The sequence below is a fragment of the Thalassophryne amazonica genome, chromosome 11 (assembly GCF_902500255.1).
Source record: "Thalassophryne amazonica chromosome 11, fThaAma1.1, whole genome shotgun sequence".
NCBI classification, from domain to species: Eukaryota; Metazoa; Chordata; class Actinopteri; order Batrachoidiformes; family Batrachoididae; genus Thalassophryne; species Thalassophryne amazonica.
The window spans coordinates 51084578-51112388 of record NC_047113.1 but is presented as its reverse complement, the minus strand read 5'-3'; the positions used below and the strand labels follow the sequence as shown (position 1 = coordinate 51112388).

The window sequence follows — 27811 nt, the reverse complement described above, 5'->3', positions numbered from 1 at the left end:
ATTAAACAACAAGAAAAACAGGAAATACTAAGGTGATCGCTGGCCACTAGCCCTAAGCTTCACTAAAAGACCCAGAATTTAGATAAAGATGAGGCCGCGGCACGCTCTGTTTCCCAATAAAATGAATTAAAAGAGTAAAAAGCGTAAAACTATACTATGCTAGTATGCTAGCCATACAAAATGGAAAATAAGTGCATCTTAAGTCTGGAGTTAAGTCTCCACAGAATCTGACTGTTTTATTGATGAAGGGAAATCATTCCACAGAACAGGGGCACGATAAGAGAAAGCTCTATGACCCACAGATTTTTTATTCACCCTAGGGACACAAAGTAGTGCTGCACCCTGAGAACACAAAGCCTGAGGCGGTACGTAGGGTTTAATTAAGTCAGCTAGGTAGGGAGGTGCCAGTCCATGAACAACTTTATAGACTAGTAGGAAAACCTTAAAATCTGATCTCACTGGGACAGGAAGCCAGTGAAGGGATGCCAAAATGGGTGTAATATGGTCGAACTTTCTGCTTCATGTCAAAAGTCTGGCTGCAGTATTTTGAACCAATTGGAGAGCTGAACTGCAGTAAACCAGAAAATAGAACATTGTAGTAGTCCAGTCGAGAAGAGATAAACGCATGGATCAGGGTCTTGGCATCAGCCATAGACAGGATGGGACGAATCTTCGCTATATTTCGCAGATGGAAGAAAGAAGTCTTCGTAATATTTCTAATGTGAAGGTCAAAGGACAATGTAGGATCAAAAATTACCCCAAGGTTCCTCACTTTGTCAGTGTGATGTATGACACACGAGCCTAGGCTAAGCGTTAACTGGTCAAATTGATGCCAATGTCTCACTCGACCAAGAACCATCATTTCAGTCTTATCAGAGTTTAAAAGTAGGACGTTTCTAGACATCCAACTTCTCACTGATGCAAGGCAATCTTCTAAGTATTTTATGTGAATGAGATTGCCAGCAGTTATCGGCATGGATAACTGAGTATCATCAGCATAGCAGTGAAAGGTAATCCCAAAACGCCACAATATGTGCTCAAGGGGTGCTATATAAAGGGCGAAAAGCAGGGTGCCTAAGACAGACCCCTGTGGAACCCCACATTTCGTGTCACTAAGGTTAGAGGTAGTGTTACTATAGATAACACAGTGAGAACGACTGGTCAAGTATGACGTCAGCCATGCAAGGGCACTCCCAGTAATCCCAAAATTATTTTCCATCCGATCAAGTAGAATATGATGATCCACGGTATCAAATGCAGCACTGAGATCAAACAGCACCAAAACCATAGTGGTGTCCGAATCCATTGCAAGCAGAAGATCATTCACCACTTTAGTGAGAGCCGTCTCTGTGGGATGATATGTTCTAAAAGCAGACTGTAATGGCTCAAAGAGATTATTCTCAGTAAAATAGTCCACAAGCTGCTGTGACACCACTTTTTTCCAGAATTTTAGAGCAAAATGATAGATTTGATATCGGCGGATAGTTTTTCAATACACTAAGGTCAAGAGTAGGTTTCTTAAGTAATGGTTTAATCACTGCAGATTTGAAACACTTAGCAACAGATCCAGAAGTTAAAGACATATTAATAATTTCCAGTACAGTCGGCCCAAGAGTGGATCACAGGTCCTTAAACAGTTTTGTTGGTATAGGATCAAATAAACAAGTTGTGCTTTTTGTTGATGATATGAGTTTCATCAGCATGCCTAGTGAGATACTATCAAATTCTGTAAATCTAGGTAATACCTTAGTAATGGCGCCTACCTCAGTAGCAGGGTGTAGTGGCTGGGTTAAGGCATGCTGGGATATGTTTAACCTAATGTCTTCTAATTTCTTCTCAAAGTAATCCAGGAAATCTTGTGCTGTAAAAGGAGAGCAACCTACAGGTGGTTGTCCATGAATAAGTGTTGCCACCGTGTCGAACAAGAACTTTGAGTTATGCTTGATTTTGTTGATCAAATCAGAGTAATAGGTCTGCTTTGTAGCCAGTAATGCATGCTTATAGTCTAAGATAGCATCACACCACGCAAGGTGGAATACTTGTAATTTTGAACTATGCCATTTGCGTTCTAGACCTCTATCTAGCCTTATGGTTGAGGTCACGCAGGTAATCATTGAATCAAGGTGACTGTGTTTTGGGGGAGCGCGGTTTTAACACAGGTGGCGCAGTCACGTCAAGTGTAGTTTTGAGCACTGAGTTTAAACTATCCACAAGACTATCTACTGATTGGGTGTTGGCCAAATGTGAAGCTAAGACATCAGGCAGTCTAGCTTCGACTTCAGTCTTAGTTGAGGAGTTGATGCATCGGCGTAGTGATATATAAGGTTGTTCCTCTACTAAACACAGCAGCGAAACTGTAAACTTAAGTGAGTGATCAGAGACCACTGATGTAAGAGGCATGATGTCAGTATTCATGACAGCAATACCACGTGTGTGAACCAAATCCAGGATATTTCCACTAATGTGTGTCGAGTCCTGAATGCATTGCCAAAATCCTAATGCATCCACAATTTCCATAAATGATTTGCAGAGGGGATTAGAAGGCTTATTTATATGAACGTTCAACTCGCCAATGATCAGAATGTTATCTGCACTAGTTGACAAGTTAGAGATGAATGCACCAAATTCATCTAAGGATTCAGAATATGGGCCAGGAGGCCTACATACAGTGACAAAGTAATATGGCTGATTTTTATTCTTCTGACCTTGGCAGTGCGTAATATCCTGAACAGAGCGGAGAATCAGATGCTCAAATGAGTTATATTTTTGACCCCCAACAGCTAATAAGCTAAACCTAGATTCATAAATAAGAGCAACACCCCTGCCTTGCTTCGCATCACGAGGGACATGACAAAATGTATATGGTGGTGCGCAGGCCTCATTTAAGGGGAGGACAGCTGTAGGTTTAAGCCAGGTTTCACATAACCCAATCATATCTAAGTGATGATCAATAATTAGATCATTAATCAACAATGATTTTGAGGATAGTGATCTTATGTTAATGAGACCCAGACTAAGGACCTCAGTGCCTCAGTGGGGTTGACAGTTGAACTGTTTGGGTTTAGGGGTGGTTCCAGAGTAGCATATATAAGATGCCTAGAAGTAGGTTTAGGTTTGAGACATTCCACGTGCGTTGTAGGTAGCAGACATGAAATCTTTGATATTGTTGGAACAACCACTGAGCCATCTTCAATTTCAACATCATCCAATGTAGTAATGGGTATTAAGTTTGCAAAGCATATCCCGCTATGATTTTTAGGTATCAAGTTTGCAAAGCATATCCCGCTATGATTTTTATGGACACATCTACGGAAGCAGGCCACAGTCTCAACTTGTTGAAGGTCCCTCCCTGGCACATAAACTGCACTATCACCATAGTGGATTTTCTGCACTTATTTCCCTGCTAAGGTAATGGATTCCACACCCACATTTGTCATAAGTTTTGCAGGGTCTCTAATCACCTTCTCCGTGGCCTGCTGTAAATTCCTAATGTAATCCTCCCTGTAGAGCTCTATCTATGTTCACAGACAAGATGGCAGCGCCTTCCCCAGTAGGATGGAGGCCGTCCGGCATCAGCAAGTCATGGCGGTCCCAGAATGAAGGCCAGTTATCAATAAAGCTAAAGTCTTACTGTCTACAAAATTGCGCCAGCCACCTATTTAATGATGTCAGCTTGCTAAATGTCTCATCAGTACCCCAGGAGGGGAGGGGACCAGAGACTATTAATCGATGCCGACACATCTTTCTGGCAAGGTCATAAGTCCTCTGTATGTCCATTTTTGTGACCTCCGAGTGCTTCATCCTGACATCATTGGTGCCGATGTGAATAACTATGTGACTATATCTCATGTCATGTTCCTTAGTCTGTCTTCCCTTCTGCAGCATCAGGACCCTAAGGTGGGATGCAGTGTCGGGAGTTCTGGCCCCAGGAATGCATTTAACATGAGCCGGCGTCTGTAACCTGACTTTGCTGGTAATAGAATCCCCTGTCACTAACGTGTGGCGTTTCAGCCTGGAGACAGGAGTGGAAGTCACTCGTGGGCTCAGAGAACTCACATCAGGCAAATCCAAGGGGGAGAACCGGTTTACAGTTCACAGTAGCGAGTGTGATTGGGGTACCACAACCGGGCACCAAGCCGTACGGGGCTTCCTCCGCCTAGCCACAGTCCGAAAGCCGTCCTCCACAGCCGGCGTTTCTAGGCTGATGCTAATGGGCACACTAGCCGGCCCAACACTAACCTCATCTAGAGTGCCTGTAACATCTAACTCCACTGAGCTAAAAAGCTACTCTAACTTATGGACATGGCTGTCTGAGAGCCACCCTATCTTCCAACTTCACGTAGGATTTATGGAGGGTGTAAAGTAGTGTACTTTGTGCACTAAGAAATTCAAGAGTATAGCCTAGCAAGTACGAGCTAACCAATAATGAATAAGCTAACCACTCCTAAGGCTCACACAGGATTCACACAGACGTAAATAAATGAATTTTATACCATGGTCAGTGAGAATTCCCTGTCTAACTGGCGTGCCTTATTTTTGTGTATAAACACACACGTAGTTCGGCAAGTTAAGTCACTTGTTATAATCACACCGCTCTGGTCGTCACCATGGCAACGCGCAAATCAGTTGGCGCAGATCAGCTGTGTTTTGACAGGTGTATGACAGAAACGCAATAAAACATGGATTTTCAAGTGTATTTTAATATTTTTGACCAAAATAAAACATTTGAGGAATGGAAAGAGGAGGAGAGCAAACGAGAAGAACAGCAAAAGCAACGGCATAAAGATTTAACATCGGACAAACAGGACAAGCTTGAAGACGGGAAAGAAAAGAACGGTTCTATCCTTGCGGGCTGCCGGAGCGCTCCACATCAAAACAGCCAGCGTAGTTTCTGGACCTGTTGCCAGAGCTGGCCACAGCTCCACAAAGCAGAGAGGGGGCGGTGTGAGTGGCCCGCTGCGGCGCCTACCGAGCCCGCAGACACGGTAAGTGCATCGGAGGCAAAATGTCTTGAGACTGGCATAAAATAGTCCCAAATACTTGCGCATTTTTATCAAGTTCTGTTATCTTAAATAAATATGTGTGTTAGCTCACTGTGTGGGACCATGGTATAAGCAGATTAAACAACGAGAAGCTGTGCATTATATGGTTTGAATGCACTTCGCAGAGAGTGTTTTAGTCTCCAAGTCGTGCATTCAAACCGTATAATGCACGGCTTCTCATTGTTTAATCCTTACAAAATTCACAGCAGTTAAACTGAAAAAGTAGCAGAAATATTTGACTTGTAGGAACAGGGAAAAAAAACCCTCCTACGAGTAAACCACTCCTGAGTAAAGTACTAAGCTAAAATTCACAACAGTTACACTAAAAAAACAAACAGAAGTATTAAGGAAACGGCGGGGGGGGTCGAACTAGCTGACGCAAGCTAACCACTAGCGAAAATGCTAGTCACGCCTAAGATTTACACAGGAGTAAAATAATGACCTAAAATTCACAGCAGTTACGCTGAAAAACTAACAAAAGTATTAAACAGGTAAAAAAAAAGAAAAAGAAATAAAAGCTATAAAAGTAAACGGGGGGGGGGGGGGAGTCGACCTAGCTAACAAATGCTAAATGCTAGTGAATGCTAACCGCTAGCGATTCACAACAGGACTGAAGTTAAATAAGACTGAGTAGATGCACTTAACCAGAAGAGTGCTAAACAGAAATAAAACAAACGTACACAACCGTGTAAAGTTCGGAAGAGCGTCACAACAGCAAACAATCCACTGGAATGTTTCTAGAGAAAAAACAGTTCCTAAACATCATCAGCAGAAGTGGTTAAAGTAGACCTGCATTGAAATAAATTTGGTCAGATTTCAGAAAGAAATAGCTGATATGTATTTATAAGACCCTTGTGAATGCAGTAAAGTAAATCTGTAAGCCCAAATTTGTAATTCAGCGGAGAAATCTTCGTTTAAAAATGACAAATTTGCAACTAAAATTTAGCCCTCTGTGAAAGCAGTTTGTACAGCCGTATCATTTCCATGACATCAGGGACAAGACGACGCGCTCCCGCCTTCAGTCCGATCCCGCATTGAAATTGATTTTATCTGTTAGTAATGTTACTTATACACGTCCTGGTTTCAGCATCCAAAAGTAAGCTGCAATGAATGCGAGATACAGATCTGTGTGCTCAGATCAGCAACGACATTGACAGCAGGCGCCGTTCTTCCTCTCCCGCTCTCTGCCTCCGCTGCGCTTATTAAGTCTGCGGGCTCGTTAACGAGCTCGTTAACCACTGCCCGTGTCTGCTTTGCAGCTGATGTTGTGCCAGATTCAGTGCACAACACCGGCATCACCTCTCTGTCTACTGAATGGAGCTGCAGCACACTTGGCACAAGTCCTGAGATTACGCTCGCTGTTTTAATGCGAAGCGGCCGGTACACCTGTTGCTGCAAGGACAGACGTCTTGCGGCAAAATCCACAGCACCGCACGTCTCGGCAATCGGAGCCCCAGAGCTCCATGGACGCTGAGAGAGGTTTATATATTTTTAATGACTGGGATTCTTTGCGGGTCTCGCCTCCATATCCCGCGATGGTACCGGAGGCGAAAGACAGTAGATTTTCATTGCGACACCACTCAATCAAACGGGCGTATGAAAAAGTCCCCCAAAATAATTTTCAAGCACAAATAAAAGAAATGTGTACTCACCAAACGTACCGCAAGACAATATGAAGTTTTAAAAAACCGTTGATCCTTCCGTATAAGACAAAAAGGTAAGCGATGCAAACTGACATAAATCCACTAATAACAATTGGCGCAATGCATGCTGGGAGAGGGTCTTGTCCGTGATGTCTCGGCAGCGTCCATGATGAGAGGGACAATTTGCGGAGGGCTAAATGTTAGCTGTAAATTTGTCATTTTCAAATGAAGATTTCTCCGTTGAATGACAGATCTGGGCTTGCAGATTTACTTTACTACATTCAGAAGGATCTCATGTGTAAATGTAAGTCATTTTTTGTTCAAAAAATCTCTCTGCATTTTTTTCAATGCAGGTCTCCTTTAATTCCAAGTTACCACAGCTGTGCCGTAACTTTAACAGAGTAAATCTCTTCTGCGTCTGTTTGGATTTGTTTCATAGACAGTGAGGGCCAGAGGTCATGAATGGTGCAAGTGGCTTTTAGTGTTATAATATAAACTTCATTCTGACAGCTAAAAAAAAAAAACAGCTTTAATCTGGCATGGTCATTTAACAAAATTGTTTCGTTCCTGCTTAGCTTCTACTCCCTCCAGTCAATCATTTAATGGAAATATGTTTTAAAAATGTTTGTGCAGAGGCTCAGGAGAACTGCAATAAACCTTTTCTTTACAACAGTAAAAATGTAAATAAATGTAAATGTCCTCCTTTCATGTACATAAATCTGTGTGTTTCAGAATAATGTAATCATCATTGCCCACATACTTCCGTGCATACTTTAAGTTGATGTTAAGAAAAACAGCCACTAGATGGTGCTGCAGACCACCTTGAAAGCTTCTGAGACAATCGAACATGACAGATTGTCGTAGATGTAGTAATTATGAATTTACCGCAGAAGAGACAAAAATGTAGGCAGCAGTGTAGACGGGAGTATCTGTGGGCCATTACGTACTTCAAGACAAGATTACCAGTGTATTTCTAGAAAAATATTCTGCCATGGTTCACAGTCTTCTTCATGTCCTTTTCCTTGAGGGTTGAGTCTCACTTGAACTTTGGGTGCACTGCTCCCCGCAATTTCGGGTGTTACTGCTTCATTTTGCTCATGTCTGTAAGCTTTCAAAAAATGAACTCGAATACAGCCTCAATGTATGCAGGGTGTGGCCAGAAGGTGCCATCTGTATCCACGTTTAACATCGAGCATAAATAAACCTTCACTGTTTGAAGTCACTTTGTTTCTTCATAGCGTCAAAAACAGCTTGTAAAAATGACATCAATTCCCAATTATACATATGTCAGTAATGCATCTTGTGGGATCTGCAACAGAAGTCAAAGAAGTAAGATCTGAATATTTGAAAGATTTTGAGCCTATTACATCCTGGATTAAAACACTAATCGCTTCCTAATCTGCATTCAGTTCAAAAATTATCCACTTGGTGAAATGTTTTCTTTTCCTAGTCTGCGCGCTATGATTCCATCCCATCTCTTAACGTCTTCTTGGAGAGTTTCTGTGAGCTTGATCCTTTTTACTTACCTATCTGGATCGCAGCTGATGGGAAGATACATCATTATGTGAAGTGTGTGTGTGTGGGGGGGGGGGGGTTGTCTCATGGACACCCTGCGAGGTGTTCATCAGTATTCAAGTCATGTCCTCACCTGAGTGTAGGAAGGAAAGAAAATTAAATGAGTCTGCAAATTCCCTGATTTGCAGAAGAGTATGTAAAAGTTTTTCCTTTCGGTTGAGTGGGTGGTATTTGGTTTTAGTAGGTTATTGTTTAATAATCAGTGTGAAATGATTAATGAATATATTCGGTGTAATTGACCCATATACCAGTGCAAACATAATGATTGAGAATAATTTTTATTTATTTATGTGCATCTTTGCTCCAGTGATGACCCATTCCAAATGCTGCCCTCTGCTGTCTGTAGTCTGCGAGCTCTTGATGATGGAAATTAAGCAATTCACGTCATCTTAACTGTCTATGATCACTGTCGTGTCAAAAGTCATTTATTTGGATGGATTGTCATGTCAGTGTTTCCTCTGCAATATTATAGGCCTGGCGGGCCTCCAGGCTAACTAGAGCCCCCACCACACCAGAAATGCTTTAAAACTGTTAAGAAAAATACGGACAAATATCCATTCATTTGGTTGAATGTAATCATCGGTGTATCTGTGCTGATGATGACTGGCCTTTATTTATTTATTTATTATCTGTGGTCAGCTGACAGCTGCATGATGTTCCAGACTCCTGTTGCTGTCCAGTTAAGTGCAGTCAATCTGATATCTTCACAGATTTTGACTGTTATTGATGCAAACATAACATTAGACATTACCCTCCACCTCCAGATGTCTTTTGCACTGCACACATTTATTCATCAAACACTTTATCTCTGTTTGCGTGATCCATTGGTGGTGTTAAGATTATTTTTCAAAAACTTCAAATCAGACATCTGCACTGTGCCAAACTAAATTGCCATAAAAACACATAAAACATTGTGATTCTTCATCGTGAGCAGCGCCGTGGTTTGTCATACAGCAGTCTGGCCGCTGTACTATGATAGACTGAGGGTTACTGATTGGCACCTTGTGGGCCATGTTTGGCTCAGCCTCATTTTATGAGGACATGCTTTAGCAGGGCATCTAGACATAATAATAATAGATTGATTCTAGCAATAAATACGTATGAATATTACGTACTCAAATAGGCTGTTTGTTCCCATGCAGTTAGTGGCATTCTTGTGTATTTTTCTGTGAAAATTAGGTTTGGTGTTTTGTTTTGTGGGGAGGTTTTTTTTTTCGCAGTGGGGGGGCATTCCTGTCAGTGACACAACTTTGCAGGACTGTGCTGGGATTACAAAAATAATGAACACATCATTGGCTGTAATTTTAGCTTTTGTGTTTCTGAGTGCATCACATTTTTTTCGCACAATGCACATTGTGATGAGGGGTCGGTGAGTACCACCAGGCCTGAAAAAAGTTCTAAGTGAAACACTGCAGGGAAATATGAGATGGAGTGAAGTAACCAAACCTGCTGTTGCCGACCTAACAGTCCCCCCTAAAAATCAGTCCGCCCTGCCTTCACTGTGCATGAGCTATTTCGGAGCATCAACAGCATTATTTCTGAGCGTCAGCATTGATTCATGATTATTACCCCTGTTTCTGCTTAAAACTGCACTCCAGTCACCATCTGTCGCAGCGACAGAATTATGAAGTTTTTGTACAACAGTCATTTACACATAAATTCAGCGTTATTTCGTAATAAAAGACAGAGAGCGATCAGAGCAGACGTGCTGCTGCTGTTGCGCCTACGTCATTTCGGAGCATCATTAGCAACTCACCGATTATTGCTTCGTTTTCTGCTTAAAACTATAAAACTTATAATGATTTAAGAGGTTTTACTTTGTACTGTGATGGTTAATAATCACATTAATCAGTTTGATTGTTTTGGGTGTGGAGAGTCAGTCTCAGACTTGCTGCTGTGGTCCGAAATGACGCATGTGCAATGAAGGCAGGGCAGATCGATTTTTAGGAGGGACTGTTCAGTTGGTGACACTGGTTTTGTTTTCACAGCATCTTAAACTGTGCGTTCAGTGACCAGGTTTAAAGCATTGTGATGTTTATATTTTTAAACTTACGGTGGTGATGTTCTTGCTTACAGATGTTTTAGCCATTACTCCATGGGCCAGGTAGGCCATCCACGCACCCCCCCCCCCCCCCCCACTACTCTCCGCCATTGGGTTCAACTACTTCTTTGGACCTTCTAGAACACCAAAATCAGGTGCCACCATCGTCAAACTCATTTGGTCCTTCCTGTGGCAGCCATTTTCAAAATGGCCGCTACAAACTTGACTAATCCAACCTCATCCAGCCTTATGCCCCTGCCAGGGCGTTGAGGTCTGTGGATCAAAATTTGTTGATGGTTCCACGCACCCGTTTTTCAACCAGAGGAGAGCGATCCTTCCAGGCTGTTGCTCCCAGGCTTTGGAATGGTCTCCCACTCTCTCTGCACTCACTGGACTCTGTTGACACTTTTAAAAGCCAACTTAAGACCTTTTTTTTTACACAAGCTTTTGCTTAGGTTTTGGGCTGCTATGCTATGTTTTTAAATGTCTTGGCCACTGTGTGGTGTATTGTGTGGTGTATTGTGCTTTTCATGTTGTGAAGCACCTTGTGGCTCTTGTCTGTGAAAGGTGCTATACAAATAAAATTTAATTACTTACTTAAAGCCCAATAACCTATTTCTGGACCTCTTTTTTTTTTTTTTTTTTTTTTACTGTTAATGACTTTTAAATCCATATTGGAGTGTAAGAGGGGTATTTTGGGGTTTGCTGGAAAAATGTGGTGTTTGGCGGCTGTATTAGATTTCAAAATGGCTGCCCAAAAATTTTAAAATGCTCTATTTTGAGTATTAAGGCACATAGAGACAGGATCTTGGTGTCTAAACATAGGTTTTCAGACCCAAGGAATCCATTGGTACCAACTAAAATGGTCTGCTGTCAGTGCTCTTCTTGTATTTTCAAGATGGCTGCCTGTTAATTACATTTCATGGGCTACGTATTGTTAATTTAAACCATATAATCTATATATATGGCAAATATGGCATATATATGGTATATGGCAAAGACAAACAAAGCCAAGGGGTTTGCCCACCTGGTGAAAAGGGTAGATGATGCCCCGCTTCCATCTGACAACACCTTGCTTATTCAAGATGGCAGTGCTACAGTCTACTCAATGACAAATATCCCAGAAAACTTCAGCCTGATTGCCCATAAAGTGTTTGACACTATGCCTGTGACTGACTTTCTGTTTAACACTGACATGTATGCTGAAGATTCTGTGAAAACCCAGGAAAGGGACCGGAGAGGCTCAAGTGAGAAACTGATAATATCTGGCCCAAAGACAAAACATCCAGCAAACTGGAAGAACTTCCTGCAAAATGATGACAATAAAACGCAACTTGTCGAAACAATGGCAGGAATATGGTCAAATGATTCTTTCGGGCCAAAACTGATTGACAGGAGTATCTTAGTAGTCACACAGGGCCACTGCTTCCATTTAGAAAGCCAGGATGGCAGCTCAGTAGTCAGAAAAGAGATCAGTTCCTTGTACTCCACGCAAGAGGAGACGGACACCAGGGTTGTACCCTACTGCCTCTATGCACAAGATCAAGGGTACAAAACAGTACGTGTACGGTCTCCTGACAGTGACATCTTCTTCATTCTTCTTCACCATGCTTCAAAGATGACCATTACAGTGCTGTTTGATACAGGTACAGGTGACAATAAAAGACTGATTGATGTAACCGAGCTTGCAGGCACATATGGGCAACCACTTTGCACAGCTCTGTTGGGACTCCATGCCTTCACTCATTGTGACTCAACAAGTGCCTTCAAAGGTATTGGCAAAGTGAGGCCTCTCAAGCAAGTGTTGAGGTCTCATGAGTTCCATGGTATTGATCAATCAATCAATCAATTTTTTTATATAGCGCCAAATCACAACAAACAGTTGCCCCAAGGCGCTTTATATTGTAAGGCAAGGCCATACAATAATTATGTAAAACCCCAACGGTCAAAACGACCCCCTGTGAGCAAGCACTTGGCTACAGTGGGAAGGAAAAACTCCCTTTTAACAGGAAGAAACCTCCAGCAGAACCAGGCTCAGGGAGGGGCAGTCTTCTGCTGGGACTGGTTGGGGCTGAGGGAGAGAACCAGGAAAAAGACATGCTGTGGAGGGGAGCAGAGATTGATCACTAATGATTAAATGCAGAGTGGTGCATACAGAGCAAAAAGAGAAAGAAACAGTGCATCATGGGAACCCCCCAGCAGTCTACGTCTATAGCAGCATAACTAAGGGATGGTTCAGGGTCACCTGATCCAGCCCTAACTATAAGCTTTAGCAAAAAGGAAAGTTTTAAGCCTAATCTTAAAAGTAGAGAGGGTGTCTGTCTCCCTGATCTGAATTGAGAGCTGGTTCCACAGGAGAGGAGCCTGAAAGCTGAAGGCTCTGCCTCCCATTCTACTCTTACAAACCCTAGGAACTACAAGTAAGCCTGCAGTCTGAGAGCGAAGCGCTCTATTGGGGTGATATGGTACTACGAGGTCCCTAAGATAAGATGGGACCTGATTATTCAAAACCTTATAAGTAAGAAGAAGAATTTTAAATTCTATTCTAGAATTAACAGGAAGCCAATGAAGAGAGGCCAATATGGGTGAGATATGCTCTCTCCTTCTAGTCCCCGTCAGTACTCTAGCTGCAGCATTTTGAATTAACTGAAGGCTTTTTAGGGAACTTTTAGGACAACCTGATAATAATGAATTACAATAGTCCAGCCTAGAGGAAATAAATGCATGAATTAGTTTTTCAGCATCACTCTGAGACAAGACCTTTATGATTTTAGAGATATTGCGTAAATGCAAAAAAGTAGTCCTACATATTTGTTTAATATGCGCTTTGAATGACATATCCTGATCAAAAATGACTCCAAGATTTCTCACAGTATTACTAGAGGTCAGGGTAATGCCATCCAGAGTAAGGATCTGGTTAGACACCATGTTTCTAAGATTTGTGGGGCCAAGTACAATAACTTCAGTTTTATCTGAGTTTAAAAGCAGGAAATTAGAGGTCATCCATGTCTTTATGTCTGTAAGACAATCCTGCAGTTTAGCTAATTGGTGTGTGTCCTCTGGCTTCATGGATAGATAAAGCTGGGTATCATCTGCGTAACAATGAAAATTTAAGCAATACCGTCTAATAATACTGCCTAAGGGAAGCATGTATAAAGTGAATAAAATTGGTCCTAGCACAGAACCTTGTGGAACTCCATAATTAACTTTAGTCTGTGAAGAAGATTCCCCATTTACATGAACAAATTGTAATCTATTAGACAAATATGATTCAAACCACCGCAGCGCAGTGCCTTTAATACCTATGGCATGCTCTAATCTCTGTAATAAAATTTTATGGTCAACAGTATCAAAAGCAGCACTGAGGTCTAACAGAACAAGCACAGAGATGAGTCCACTGTCCGAGGCCATAAGAAGATCATTTGTAACCTTCACTAATGCTGTTTCTGTACTATGATGAATTCTAAAACCTGACTGAAACTCTTCAAATAGACCATTCCTCTGCAGATGATCAGTTAGCTGTTTTACAACTACCCTTTCAAGAATTTTTGAGAGAAAAGGAAGGTTGGAGATTGGCCTATAATTAGCTAAGATAGCTGGGTCAAGTGATGGCTTTTTAAGTAATGGTTTAATTACTGCCACCTTAAAAGCCTGTGGTACATAGCCAACTAACAAAGATAGATTGATCATATTTAAGATCGAAGCATTAAATAATGGTAGGGCTTCCTTGAGCAGCCTGGTAGGAATGGGGTCTAATAAACATGTTGATGGTTTGGATGAAGTAACTAATGAAAATAACTCAGACAGAACAATCGGAGAGAAAGAGTCTAACCAAATACCGGCATCACTGAAAGCAGCCAAAGATAACGATACGTCTTTGGGATGGTTATGAGTAATTTTTTCTCTAATAGTTAAAATTTTGTTAGCAAAGAAAGTCATGAAGTCATTACTAGTTAAAGTTAATGGAATACTCAGCTCAATAGAGCTCTGACTCTTTGTCAGCCTGGCTACAGTGCTGAAAAGAAACCTGGGGTTGTTCTTATTTTCTTCAATTAGTGATGAGTAGAAAGATGTCCTAGCTTTACGGAGGGCTTTTTTATAGAGCAACAGACTCTTTTTCCAGGCTAAGTGAAGATCTTCTAAATTAGTGAGACGCCATTTCCTCTCCAACTTACGGGTTATCTGCTTTAAGCTACGAGTTTGTGAGTTATACCACGGAGTCAGACACTTCTGATTTAAAGCTCTCTTTTTCAGAGGAGCTACAACATCCAAAGTTGTCTTCAATGAGGATGTAAAACTATTGACGAGATACTCTATCTCCCTTACAGAGTTTAGGTAGCTACTCTGCACTGTGTTGGTATATGGCATTAGAGAACATGAAGGAATCATATCCTTAAACCTAGTTACAGCGCTTTCTGAAAGACTTCTTGAACTGATGAACTTGGAGACAACTGGGAAGTTAAAGCCAGTCTATATGCAGACATAGAGAAGTTCACCTGTATCATGTATGGCAAACCACATTCAGCCTCAGTTGATGAGCTGCGTCATGACCGCTTGAAAGAAAAGTGTGGGGCCCCAGATGGAACAATAAATGTTGACAGACATATTGACCTGTGCCAACTGCCTCCATGCAGGAAAGCTCTCATACAACACATAAGAAGAGCAAACTATCAGGTAGCTATCTGGAAGCGAGCCCACATTGCTCACCCCTCAGTCCCCAAGCCTACAGAGGGTCATGGCTGGACATATTTGGATGGCAAAATACAACCATTATGGTTTGAAGGACATCTTATCCCCCATGATGTGGCGCAAGAGGTTGATGGTGTAGAGAGCAATGATAACTACAGCTCTGATGAGGATGATGCAGTAGAGAGTGATGTGATCTCAGATGAAAGTGACTGTGATGTTTTGTCAGAAGACAGTGACAGTGATGATAACTAAACTGTGAAAGAAATGGTATTCGAATATTAGAGTTGATGTGTCACACATAACATGCTTTGAATAGCAATGTATATATCGAGTGATGTAATTTCATGTAAGAGTGACAGTTATGTTATCCCAGAAGAGAGTGACCATAAGGATGAAAATTAAATTGTGAATGACATGGAATTGTAATATTAGAGTTGTGTTACATATTAAAGTTATGTATGACATACAACATTAAGTAACAATGGTAAATATGTTTAAACCGTCTAAATTTGTATTTGTTAGTATGTATTGTGTTTTATTCCTCTTTAGTCATATACCGGTACCATCTGATGTAATAAGAGTGCGATATGTTAATAAACTATGCAGAAACATTGTCATATCAAGATTATATGGTTTAAAATAACAATACGTAGCCCATGAAATGTAATTAACAGGCAGCCATCTTGAAAATACAAGATGGCCACTGACAGCAGACCATTTTAGTTGGTACCAATGGATTCCTTGGGTCTGAAAACCTATGTTTAGACACCAAGATCATGTCTCTATGTGCCTTAATACATATACGGCCGCCAAACACCACATTTTTCCAGCAAACCCCAAAATACCCCTCTTACACTCCAATATGGATTTAAAAGTCATTAACAGTAAAAAAAAAAAAAAAAAAAAAAAAAAAAAAAGAGGTCCAGAAATAGGTTATTGGGCTTTAGTCAAGTTTGTAGCAGCCATTTTGAAAATGGCTGCCACGGGAAGGACCAAATGAGTTTGACGATGGTGGCACCTGATTTTGGTGTTCTAGAAGGTCCAAAGAAGTAGTTGAACCCAATGGCGGAGAGTAGTGGGGGGGGTGCGTGGATGGCCTACCTGGCCCACGGAGTACATGCATAGGCCTGACACAATAACATTTGGGGGTGGGGGGCTCTTGTCCTGGGCAGCACAGGGTGTTACTGGTTAGTGCTGTTACCTCACAGCTAGTAGGACATGGGATTGATTCCCACCTGTGGCCTTTCTGGGTGGTGTTTGCATGTTCTCACCGTGTTGGTGTGGGTTCCCTCCAGGTGCTCCGGTTTCCTCTCACATCCAAAGACATGCAGGTTAGGTGAATTGGAAACTTTAAATTGTCCATAGGTGTCCTTGTGGGTGTGAATTTGTTAGTTTGTCTGTATGTGGCCCTGCAACAGACTGTTTTGTGTGTGTGTGTGTGTGTGTGTGTGTGTGTGTGTGTGTGTGTGTGTGTGTGTGTGTGTGTGTGTGTGTGTGTGTGTGTGTGTGTGTGTGTGTGTGTGTGTGTGTCTGGCTATTTATGTTGCAAGTCAGTGCAAGTGCATATTTTCAAAAATCAATGAATTATTAATTCTTAAGAATAGTCATACATTGGAATTTGGATATAACAATATTGAAATATCCTAAATAAATCAAAGTAAAAACTACACCACTAAAATGATAAATAAACTGGACTAAATTCTCATTCATTTCAATTTATTTTCATTTATATAGCACCAAATCACATCAAAGTTGTCTCAAGGCGCTTCACACAAGTAAGGTCTGATGTTACCCCTAGACCAAGCACACAGGCGACAGTGTCATTCTCTGTAAATCATTGCACTTAAACAAAAATTGCATTTAAATAAACAAAAGACCTTTCAACAAAGACGACATGTGAATGTTCATGTGAATTGGTTTGCCTCTCACTTGGCTCAGATGAGAGTTGCTCAGATTGGTTCTTTTAAGCTCCACAAATCAATCTGGATGAAGAGCAAAGGTCAAAAATAAACATTGATGTTGTGTGAATTACAAACCATCAATTACATCACTATTAAATTATATGTCTTAGAAAATTAACATTTTTATTCTCAAAATAATTAAAAATACACTAGTCTTTAAGTGCAGCACAGTGTTTTAGTGGTTAGCAGTGTTGCCTTGCATTGACACGGTCCCAGGTGCTTTCTTTCTGTGTGGAGTTTGCATGTTCTTCCCCCATGTTTGCATGGGTTCCCTCTGGGTGCAACAGTTTAGGTGAATTGGTGACTGTTAATTGACTGAAGGTGTGAATGTGTGTGTCTTTGTGTTGGCCCTGCCTCTCACCCAGTGACTGCTGGGATAGGCTCCAGCCCCCCTCTGACCCTTAAATGGAATAGGTAGGTTCAGAAAATGAATGGTGGGAGTACTCTTTAATCTTCTTAAATTTAATTTATTAATTACAATGAGCTTGTCAATTGCCATGGCAGGCCAAAACAAAGGTAATGCAGGCCACTATGATCATAGTGTCTTCAGACAAATAGATGTTTACGTTTGGTGCATCACAATGATTAGATTAGATAGAACTTTATTGATCCCTAGGGAAGACTCCCTCAGGGATATTGAGGTTCCAGTAGCATTCTGTAGCAGCATACAGGGTAAGAAGCACACAAAGTATCAAAAGTGAAAGTAAAAAAAAATATAAATACTGATCAATACTGGTTTACTGGCTGCGACTGTTCCTATCCTTCCTGTCCTCTGTCATCATGTTACTCCTCCTCCCCTGAGTGAGGAGTTGTCCAGTCTGATGGCCTGAGAGACAAAGGAGTGCTTCAGCCTGTTGTTCCTGCACTTGGGAAGGAGCAGTCTGGCTGAAGAGGCTCCTCTGGTTGCTGATGACTGTGCAGAGGGTAACTCATCGCCCATAATGTCCAGCAGTTTGTCCAGTGTTCTCTTCTCTGCCACCGTCACCAGAGAGTCCAGCTTCATGCCATCACAGAGCCAGCCCGCCTGATCAGTTTGTCCAGCCTGGATGTGTCCTCCTTGTATGTGCTCCCCCCAGCATACCACTGTGTAAAAGAGGATGCTGGCTACTACGGACTGGTAGACCATCCACAGGAGTTTCCTGCAGATGTTAAATGACCGCAACCTCCTCATAAAGTACAGCCTGTTCTGTCCCTTCCTGTACAAGTGCTTGGTTTGGGTTGTCCTGTCCAGTTTGCTGTCCAGCCACAGCCCGAGGTACTTGTAGAGTCCACAGCCTCCACCTCAGCTCCCTCGATCATAACTGGTCACGGATTTGGTCTGGACTTCCTAAAGTCAATGACCGGGTCTTCTGTCATTGAGGTGTTATGCTGTAAATGGTTTTTGTGGCACCAGGCAGCATAGTCCTTCACTAGGCTCCTGTACAGCAAATATGGAGGTCGTAGCAAATACAGAACCATGAATTTCATGCAGATGAGTAAAGATAGATAGTCTGCTGGTCCCCCACCCACTCATGATTAGGCATGAAGATAGAAGCCAAAATTGTGAAAATGACATTATTTCCCATACAGTGTTCAGAATTATAGTAGTGCTATGTGACTAAAAAGATTAATCCAGGTTTTGTGTATATTTCTTATTGCTACATGGGAAACAAGGTACCAGTAGATTCAGTAGATTCTCACAAATCCAACAAGACCAAGCATTCATAATATGCACACTCTTAAGGCTATGAAATTGGGCTATTAGTAAAAAAAAAAAAAAAAAAAAAAGTAGAAAAGGGGGTGTTCACAATAATAGTAGTGTGACATTCAGTCAGAGTTCGTCAGTTTTGTGGAACAAACAGGTGTGAATCAGGTGTCCCCTATGTAAGGATGAAGCCAGCACCTGTTGAACATGCTTTTCTCTTTGAAAGCCTGAGGAAAATGGGACGTTCAAGACATTGTTCAGGAGAACAGCGTAGTTTGATTAAAAAGTTGATTGGAGAGGGGAAAACTTTACGCAGGTGCAAAAAATTATAGGCTGTTCATCTACAACAGGGGTGGCCAAGTTCGCTCCTTGAGAGCCACCTTCCTGACACTCTTAGTTGTCTCCCTGCTCCAACACACCTGAGTCCAATGAAAGACTCATTAAAAGTCTGCTAACGAGTCTTTAAAATGGTTTGCTTTAAAATGGACAAAAAAAAAAAAAACAGATGCGTGGAAGAAAATGGAAAACAACCATCAAAATGGATAGAAGAATAAGCAGAATGGCAAAGGCTCACCCATTGATCAGCTCCAGGATGATCAGAGACAGTCTGGAGTTACCTGTAAGTGCTGTGACAGTTAGAAGATGCCTGCGTGAAGCTAATTTATTTGCAAGAATCCCCCGCAAAGTCCCTCTGTTAAATAAAAGACGTGCAGAAGAGGTTACAATTTGCCAAAGAACACATCAACTGGCCTAAAGAGAAATGGAGGAATATTTTGTGGACTGATGAGAGTAAAATTGTTCTTTTGGGTCCAAGGGCCGCAGACAGTTTGTGAGATGACCCCCAAACTCTGAATTCAAGCCACAGTTCACAGTGAAGCATGGTGGTGCAAGCATCATGATATGGGCATGTTTTTCCTGCTATGGTGTTGGGCCTATATATCGCATACCAGGTATCATGAATCAGTTTGGATATGTCAAAATACTTGAAGAGGTCATGTTGCCTTATGCTGAAGAGGACATGCCCTTGAAATGGATGTTTCAACAAGACAATGACCCCAAGCACACTAGTAATCGAGCAAAATCTTGGTTCCAAACCAACAAAATTAATGCCTCGCAGATGTGAAGAAATCATGAAAAACTGTGGTTATACGACAAAATACTAGTTTAGTGATTCACAGGATTGCTAAAAAAAAGCAGTTTGAACATAATAGTTTTGAGTTTGTAGCGTCAACAGCAGATGCTACTATTATTGTGAACACCCCCTTTTCTACTTTTTTTTACTAATAGCCTAATTTCGTAGCCTTAAGAGTGTGCATATCATGAATGTTTGGTCTTGTTGGATTTGTGAGAATCTACTGAATCTACTGGTACCTTGTTTCCCATGTAACAATAAGAAATATACTCAAAACAAGGATTAATCTTTTTGGTCACATAGCACTACTATTATTCTGAACACTACTGTACCTATAAATGGACTTAAATGAGGTGAAGAGGAAGTCCTTGTATCCAGGAAGCCAGTGTAGTTATTAATTTATGTTTTTATGATCTCTTCTATTGATTTTCATGTTTGTACAGTGTCAACACCTGCACCTCAGGTTAATGACAGTCAAACAGAAGTCAGGAGGGTCTTTGTGGAGATACACACACTCTGTGTCCTCTGATCTCTCTATCAATTCAAATTCCAAAGAATTTAGAATCCATCTCCAGAAGTGAATCAGACTGATAGTTGTTTAGGTTAGTAACTAATGCTGAATACAAATTCAAGCTGTGGTTACCAACTTTAGTAGTTTTGAACATCTTAAAATCAAACTTTTGTCACAAATTGTATATTACAGTATACCTATTTTCCAGGCTATGAGTCAGTTTTGTTTTTGTATTTTTATTTTTTTAACTTGTTCGGCTGGCCCTGCAATTTTCACTCATTCAGTCTTTCATTCAGCACCGCCGTTCTGCATAAGCAGACTACGCAGCCTGCGTGGGGCACCAACCATGTTGCACTAGTTTGCAGGGCCTCCAGTTGACTGAAAAATGTATTGAAGTTATTACATTATTACTCGGGCTGGTTAACGTTGCGTTAATTATTGAGGTCATTATTGCCGACAATTTTATTAACGCTGCGTTTTTGTTTTTTTTAGCCTTTTAAGCCTGTTGTTCGTTGCCTTTTATTTTGAAAGCGTCAGTCGGGAGCAAGCTTATGTTGCTGACGTTTTTTCCTCCCAAAATGAAACGTACTGTAAGACATTGATGCCAATAATGCCTGAAAGGAAATGCTTTTGACAAAAACTACAGATTTTGTTTATTCCCATTTGTCTAGAGATCAAGGATTCACCATGTAGAGTTTATTATGTCCAAAGTTTAAGGATCCAGTGACCAATTTCATATTTATTTACTTTAAGACTCAATAAAATGTTCAATTTCAGTTCAATTTAATCGGCTTATAAAGTACCAAATCACAACAAAATCTAAATATACTAAAACAAATACATCACAATTGTACACATATCAAATTGTGGTATATGTACAATTGTACATATACCACAATTATAATAAATATGTACAATATCAATTGAAAAAAAATCATATATAGATTCAGGTATAATTGAAAGATCTGGGCAATAAATTTGATCCTGTTTGCAGTCAATTTTTGTTATAGTGTTTTTTAAGACATCATATTTATACAAATAAGTGTTCACTATGGTCCATTAATTATAATAAATATATTAAAAGAAGTGTGACAGTGTATGTTGCACACGAATAAAAGAATGAGGATTATTGAATAACAAGATGCATATGATTTTTATTTATATCATTGGGCAAAAGTGCATCTGTCAGATTTTCATTTCTGGATCCAGCCCTGAGGATGGCGCATTGGAGAAAAGCAAAGTTATCTGTAATCATTGCAACGCAGAATTTGCATTTCACCGAAGCTATACAAGTCTCAGGTACCACGTCAATGGTTAGTCATAGTCATAGTAACGGTTTGAGTAGAACTTTTGTGTGTGTGTTTGTGTGTGTGTGTGTGTGTGGGTGGAAGGGTGGGTGGGGCTCCCTGACCAGTTATGCTTAGGGCCTCCAAAACCTTAGCAGCGGCCCTGCTTTCATTCATGTACACATTTACTCACATTAAAGAGTCTGTACCAGCAGACATAGGGCGAGAATCGCAGTACAATCCAGACAGGACGGCAATCTATGATCCTGCAATTTACATTTTAAAAAAAATATTGCTTTATCATGTACATCCACAAGATGGCACCTTGTATTGGCAACTGAAAGCTGTTCCTGTATACTCATCTGAATGAAGAGGAAGGTCTAGGTCTTAGAGAATGATCTCCTACTCAACACTCAACTTGTTTGTACTTTGTGGGACAGCTGCAAATGCAGTGGAAAAGGGCTGCTAGGCTAAGGTAAGGCTAACTGTTATCGGTCATGTTAAGAAGTTTGCTTACTGAGGTAAAAGTGCACACATTTACCGCTGCATTGAAGCAGTCCATATGTCCGGGTGCTTCTAATGACGTTTTTGTCTGTTTAGTGGAGACCAGAAGCAGTTTAGTCTTTGTACATCTTACATGAACATTTATTAGGTGTTGTCTTCTGCTTGCTAATACAGTATTGTTATCAATAAATATAAATATACAGATTGAATTTAATTTTGCTTCTTGTTACATGAAATTGTGCTATCATGTTTCAAAAATAAATGCAACTTAAAGACCAGTGTGAATTATAGATTTATTTATTTATTTATTTATTGTTCATGTGTATACATTTATACACACACACACTGCATTTTAAGGCTTGTGTGTATATGTTCAAGTAATCATACATGTTTCATTTGGACAGTGTGGTGGCTGAGTTGTTTCTGCATCTTACTGTTTTATATTTCACAGTCTGTGTTGTCCTTCTGTTGTTTGTGTTTTGATAGTAAAGCATATTGAGTAGTAAAATGTGCAGTAATAAAACTGTCTTGTCTTAATGGGTAGTGTTGGTCTACGTCCTTGGTTCCAGCCACAGCATTTGTTACAATACTTGTCTCCATGCTCACTTAAGCTAGAGCTGCCAAACTTGGCTCGCAGGCGCATCTTGGATCTAACTCATGTGGGTGTTAGTTAGGTCCAAGATGAACCTGATCCGCAGGTTCATCTTGGACCTAACACACGTGGGCGTACTCCAGGGTCCAAAGGTGAAGAACGCATTAAAGATCAACATTCAAATAAACCGTTGTAATTTCTAATCATTAATGTGGGATTACTGAAACTGACATGAATTAAGATTTTAGCTAAAAAAAAAAAATCATAGGTTACATATCTACTTTAAACTGTGTATGATTCATGTGTGTTGATAGTCTCTGCAACATTATGGTGGACGCCCCCACACGTTAGAAGAAGGGTGCATACTGTCCTTTTTGCATCAGGATACTGATTTTCAAATTGAAGCTGTGTTCACTTTGAGTCAAAACCTTTGTTGCAAGCATCATTATTGGGATCGTCTTGCTTTGATGAAAGTCATGTGCATTGTTGAGGTGCACCACATTGAAAGGTTCAATTTATTTTTCATTGATAACATGTAGCGCTTTTTTCAGGCAGCCAGTGAGTGTAGAGTAGGATAATAACAAGCTCGCTATGGAGAAGGTAATGCTAATAATATACACATCAGAAATTCTAGAATTGTGCAACATCAAACTACTGTACTTTCTCATTGAGATCGTAGTTTAAAAAAGCAACTAAAAATAAACCTACTGGGTAAATGTCTGCTCTATAAAATGCAAGTTTTTGGTGTGTTAGAATAATATTTCAAGACTGAAATCATCTGAAATAGATATTATTCTTGTTTCATGGCGATTGGCATCCAACTTAGCGGTGCATTACTGCCACCTCACGTTCTGGCGTGTGGATCAGACACACTCATTCAGATCATTATAGAGGAGTAACTTGTCACATCTGTAGCTGTAGATGATATTGGATTATTTGATTTATTTATTTAAGACGTATAAGTCTCTGTGAGATATGAGTCACAGGACCAGCCAAATGAAGTGTGACTAATAGTCCAGAACATATGGTAATTTATTAGAAAAAAATGCTTCCCTCCCTATAGCCCTAGCACATCACTCCACAACTTAGCATAGCACTAACCTATTGAAAAATCTTGGGGAGAGCCCTGCAGTCCTATTTCTCTGTGATGTTGAGAATATGCTTTGATCACCTGGACTGTTTGTTCCAACCTGCAGGACCTGGAGGAGGAAGTGTCTCTGGTGCGAGTCAGTTGCAGAAGGAGCCCTCACAAAGTGGAGAGAATTTCTGGCTTGGTAGCTCGCTCCCATGTGGACCTGCCAAAGGTAAATTGCACCAAAGGTGAAGGGGTTTCCCAGTAGACTTCCTGTTGCCTATTCTCTGTATCTGGATTATTATATTAGCTGGATTATGAGGATGGACAGGATTGGGAATGAGCATATTAAAGTTACATCACAGTTAGGACAATTTAGAGACAGTCAGAGAGGCGAGTTTGAGATGATTCGGACATGTGCTAATGGGGAGCCCAGGGTATATAGGGAGAAAGATGTTGATGATGGAGCCATCAGACAGAAGGAGAAGATGGAGGCCACAGAGATTTATGGATACACTGAGGGACATGCAGGTGGTTGGTGTGACAGACGAAGACGCAGAGGAGAGAGGAGGTGGAAATTGTTCATCTGTGGTGACCTACATACAAGCTGGGGAATGCCTGATTTTGGCCTCAGCTCTCTTAGTGGAGGTACATAATTTTAGGAATGGATTGCCTAATCCCAGAACAATGCAAGAAGTTCAGGTATTTATATATGCTTTATTCATTTTTTTATCCATCCATCCATCCATCCATCCATTTTCTTCCGCTTTATCCGGAGTCGGGTCGCGGGGGCAGCAGCTCAAGCAAAGCCGCCCAGACCTCCCGATCCACACTCACCTCCCCCGGCTCCTCCGGGGGAACCCCAAGGCATTCCCAAGCTAGCCGAGAGATGTAGTCCCTCCAGCATGTCCTGGGTCTTCCCCAGGGCCTCCTCCCGATGGGACGTGCCCGGAACACCTCTCCAGTGAGGCGTCCAGGGGGCATCCGGAAAATATGCCCGAGCCACCTCAACTGGCTCCTTTCGACGTGGAGGAGCAGCGGCTCGACTCCGATCTCCTTCCGAGTGTCCGAGCTCCTCACCCTATCTCTAAGGGAGCGTCCAGCCACCCTGCGGAGGAAACTCATCTCGGCCGCTTGTACGTAGATTGATCGGTAAATCGATAGCTTTGCCCCCCTACTCAGCTCTCTCTTCACCATGGTGGTCCGATACAGCGACCACATCACTGTAGATGCTGCACTGATCCGTCTGTCGATCTCACGCTCCATCCGTCCCTCACTTGTGAACAAGACCCCGAGATACTTAAACTCCTCCACTTGAGGCAAGGACACTCCACCGACTTGAAGAGGGCAAAGCACCTTTTACCGGTTGAGAACCATGGCCTCGGATTTGGAGGTGCTGATTTTCATCCCGGACGCTTCACACTCGGCTGCAAACCGCCCCAGTGCACGCTGAAGGTCCTGATTTGACGAAGCCAACAGAACCACATCGTCCGCAATTGTCCGTCATTTTTTTACATTCTTGAAAATGAAATTGTAGTCCTTTGTTGTTCTAATTTACCTTAATGGGCCGAGTAACGGTGCACGTCAATTGATTTTTATTTTTTTCTCCGCAAGCAGCTGCTACCTGGCTGTGTTTGGAACACCATCTCACCATTCGGCAAATTAGGAAAAAAATGTTTTTTTGGAGTTGCAGTCCCTGGCACATCTCCAGATGAGTTCAGGCAGAAGAACTCTTCTTGCTATCTTCATTTGCTTTCTGTATGTGGCAAGAAAACTGTGCTTAGTTGTGTACTGCTACAGACACTGGGCCACCCTGATCCAAACAGCACAGCAAGTGCCATCTGTTCAGATATGATCAGAGTACCCATGTTGTGCGCGGCATGAAAATTGGACATCAAGTTGTGGGCTGAACAGCAGACTATCTTCCCCAGGGACATTTGTCTGGAACGCACTTGAAGTACCTGCTAGTATTAGCGTGTGCACGGCTCGTGGCAAACAAATAAATATGTATTTTTAAGAACAATGAAATTGATGTGTGTATGGCGGGGGGGCATGGCATCATAATGGAGCCACCATCGAGTTGGCGGTTACCAGTCAGTGATGGATGTTGGAATCGTCCAATTGCCCGACCCTAATACACAAATTAATCTGTTTTTTATTCATAATCTGCATCTATCCTGCCACGCTCAGCCCTTTTACTTCCAGCTGTAAAAAGGGTTAAATCCTAAAGATTCAGTTCATTTTTTTTTTCATCATGTTGCATTTACATGATCCTGTTTGCTAATATCAAGAATATAATGGTTTTGGCCAACCTGCTGCTTACATGAGCTGCAACTAAAAGCCATTTTTATTTTATAATGTAGACATGGCTCATACGTTATCTGTGTTCCTTAGTAATTTTGAAAGCCTTGTGTTCACATGCCTCCCCCATTACAGCACGGCCAGTAGCACATGGCAGCAGAGTAGCCGTAGGCGTCTGCTTTTCAGCTGATACCCAGAGCTATAGCGAGGGGTAGGGAGCGTGGAAATCATCAGGCTTAGAACAGGTAAAAGGGAGGATGATGCAACTTGTCAGCGCATTGAATCGCTGTGCTTGTGCTGAAATGTCTGCTTGTGAATACAGTGACTGTACAGGTCGACTCTCACAGACGAGCTTCTGTGGGTAATATGGAGACGGGCGCGTGTGACGCTCTGTCTCTCTCTCTCTCACATGAAGATAGGAGGCGAGGCAGTGGAGGTGAATGCGCAGGGAACATGAGGAAAGGATAAAGTGAGCGACGGTGTGAAAAAAAAAAGAAGGTGGAGGGGGGAGTAAGATATATTGGGGGAGGCTGGCGAGAGAGAGAGAGAGAGCACGGCGGATGAGAGGCGAGGGCCAGTGCAGTGCGGAGCTGGAACGGACACCCAGAGCTCAGCCTTCCACGGGTTACCATGGAAACCACATTCCTCCCCCGCCTGCATCCCTACAGACTGCTCTGACTCTATCGTTCCCTCCTTCTCTCTATCTGTCTCTCTTGCGATTCTCTGATTCATCCCATCTTTTTCGTTTCTCTTTTAATTTGGTCACTTTTGCAGCATACGCTCTTGTGCACTGAGCACATTCATGAGTCCTTTGATGATGCATGCTTAGCAAGCACCGTATTTTTAGATGCATATCTCTCTCTCTTTTCGCAGCAAGGTGAATGGCTAATTAAACAATTTTGTAGTCCCCTGCATTCATCAGTGGTTTAGTTTCTCTGCACTTTTCTATTTTTATTCTCCTTCTGTTCAGTCCGTGCTTCAGTAATGCCTCTCCAGTCATCACAACTAGCACCTTTTCCTTCTAATTTAAGGCATCTGTTGGGGCCTGAAACACCGTTGTCATATTTTATCCGCATTTCTTTACCTCACACTCCATTCTACATTCAATCCAACTTACTTATACAGTGCCAAATCTTAGCATAAGTTAAGGCGGTACACATGAAAATTCAATAAGGTATATCTTATATATTATATTCCAATTCTAAGGTGGAACTATGCCAGTATACAAAGGTATCTCTAAATATCTAAAGGGGAGTAAAATAGGAGAGTAGAAAAGAGTAGAGTAGAGCCACTTAGGTGCCTAGTCTTGAGAACCAGGGATGGTACGTTAAAAAGCTTTTTTATCCCATGAGAACTCTCCCTACCCACCCAAGCAGCTCAAAAAAAAGGTATATATAATATAATAAGTAATAAGACATAAGAAGGATAAGAGATCACAGGAGAAGATTGTTATCAAACACAAAGGAACCAACTATTTTGTAAGCTACAATGAACGTTGCTAAGGCCGGCTAGATAAGCTAACATTAGCTGTTAGGTATAACTAATTGTACCCCACTCCTCCAATATTCATTCATTCATCTTCTACCGCTTAGTCCAATTAAGGGTTGCGGGGGGCTGGAGCCTATCCCAGCAGCCGTAGAGCGTGAGGCAGGGTACACCCAGGACAGGACGCCAGTCTGTCGCAGGGCCACAAACAGACAAACAAACACAGACGCACACACTTACCTACAGACAATTTTTAAAGATTCCAATCCACCTAACCTGCATGTCTTTGGATG

General features: G+C 41.6%; 1 protein-coding gene across 1 annotated transcript in view; it reads left to right on the top strand.

Annotated features, from left to right (window-relative positions):
• dlg3 (discs, large homolog 3 (Drosophila)) overlaps positions 1 to 27811 on the top strand; it is a 297837-nt gene that overhangs the window by 49765 nt on the left and 220261 nt on the right. The window contains exon 4 of the mRNA XM_034181624.1: positions 23857 to 23964. Coding sequence (XP_034037515.1) covers positions 23857 to 23964 — 108 coding nt within the window. The remainder of the gene's footprint in view (positions 1 to 23856; positions 23965 to 27811) is intronic.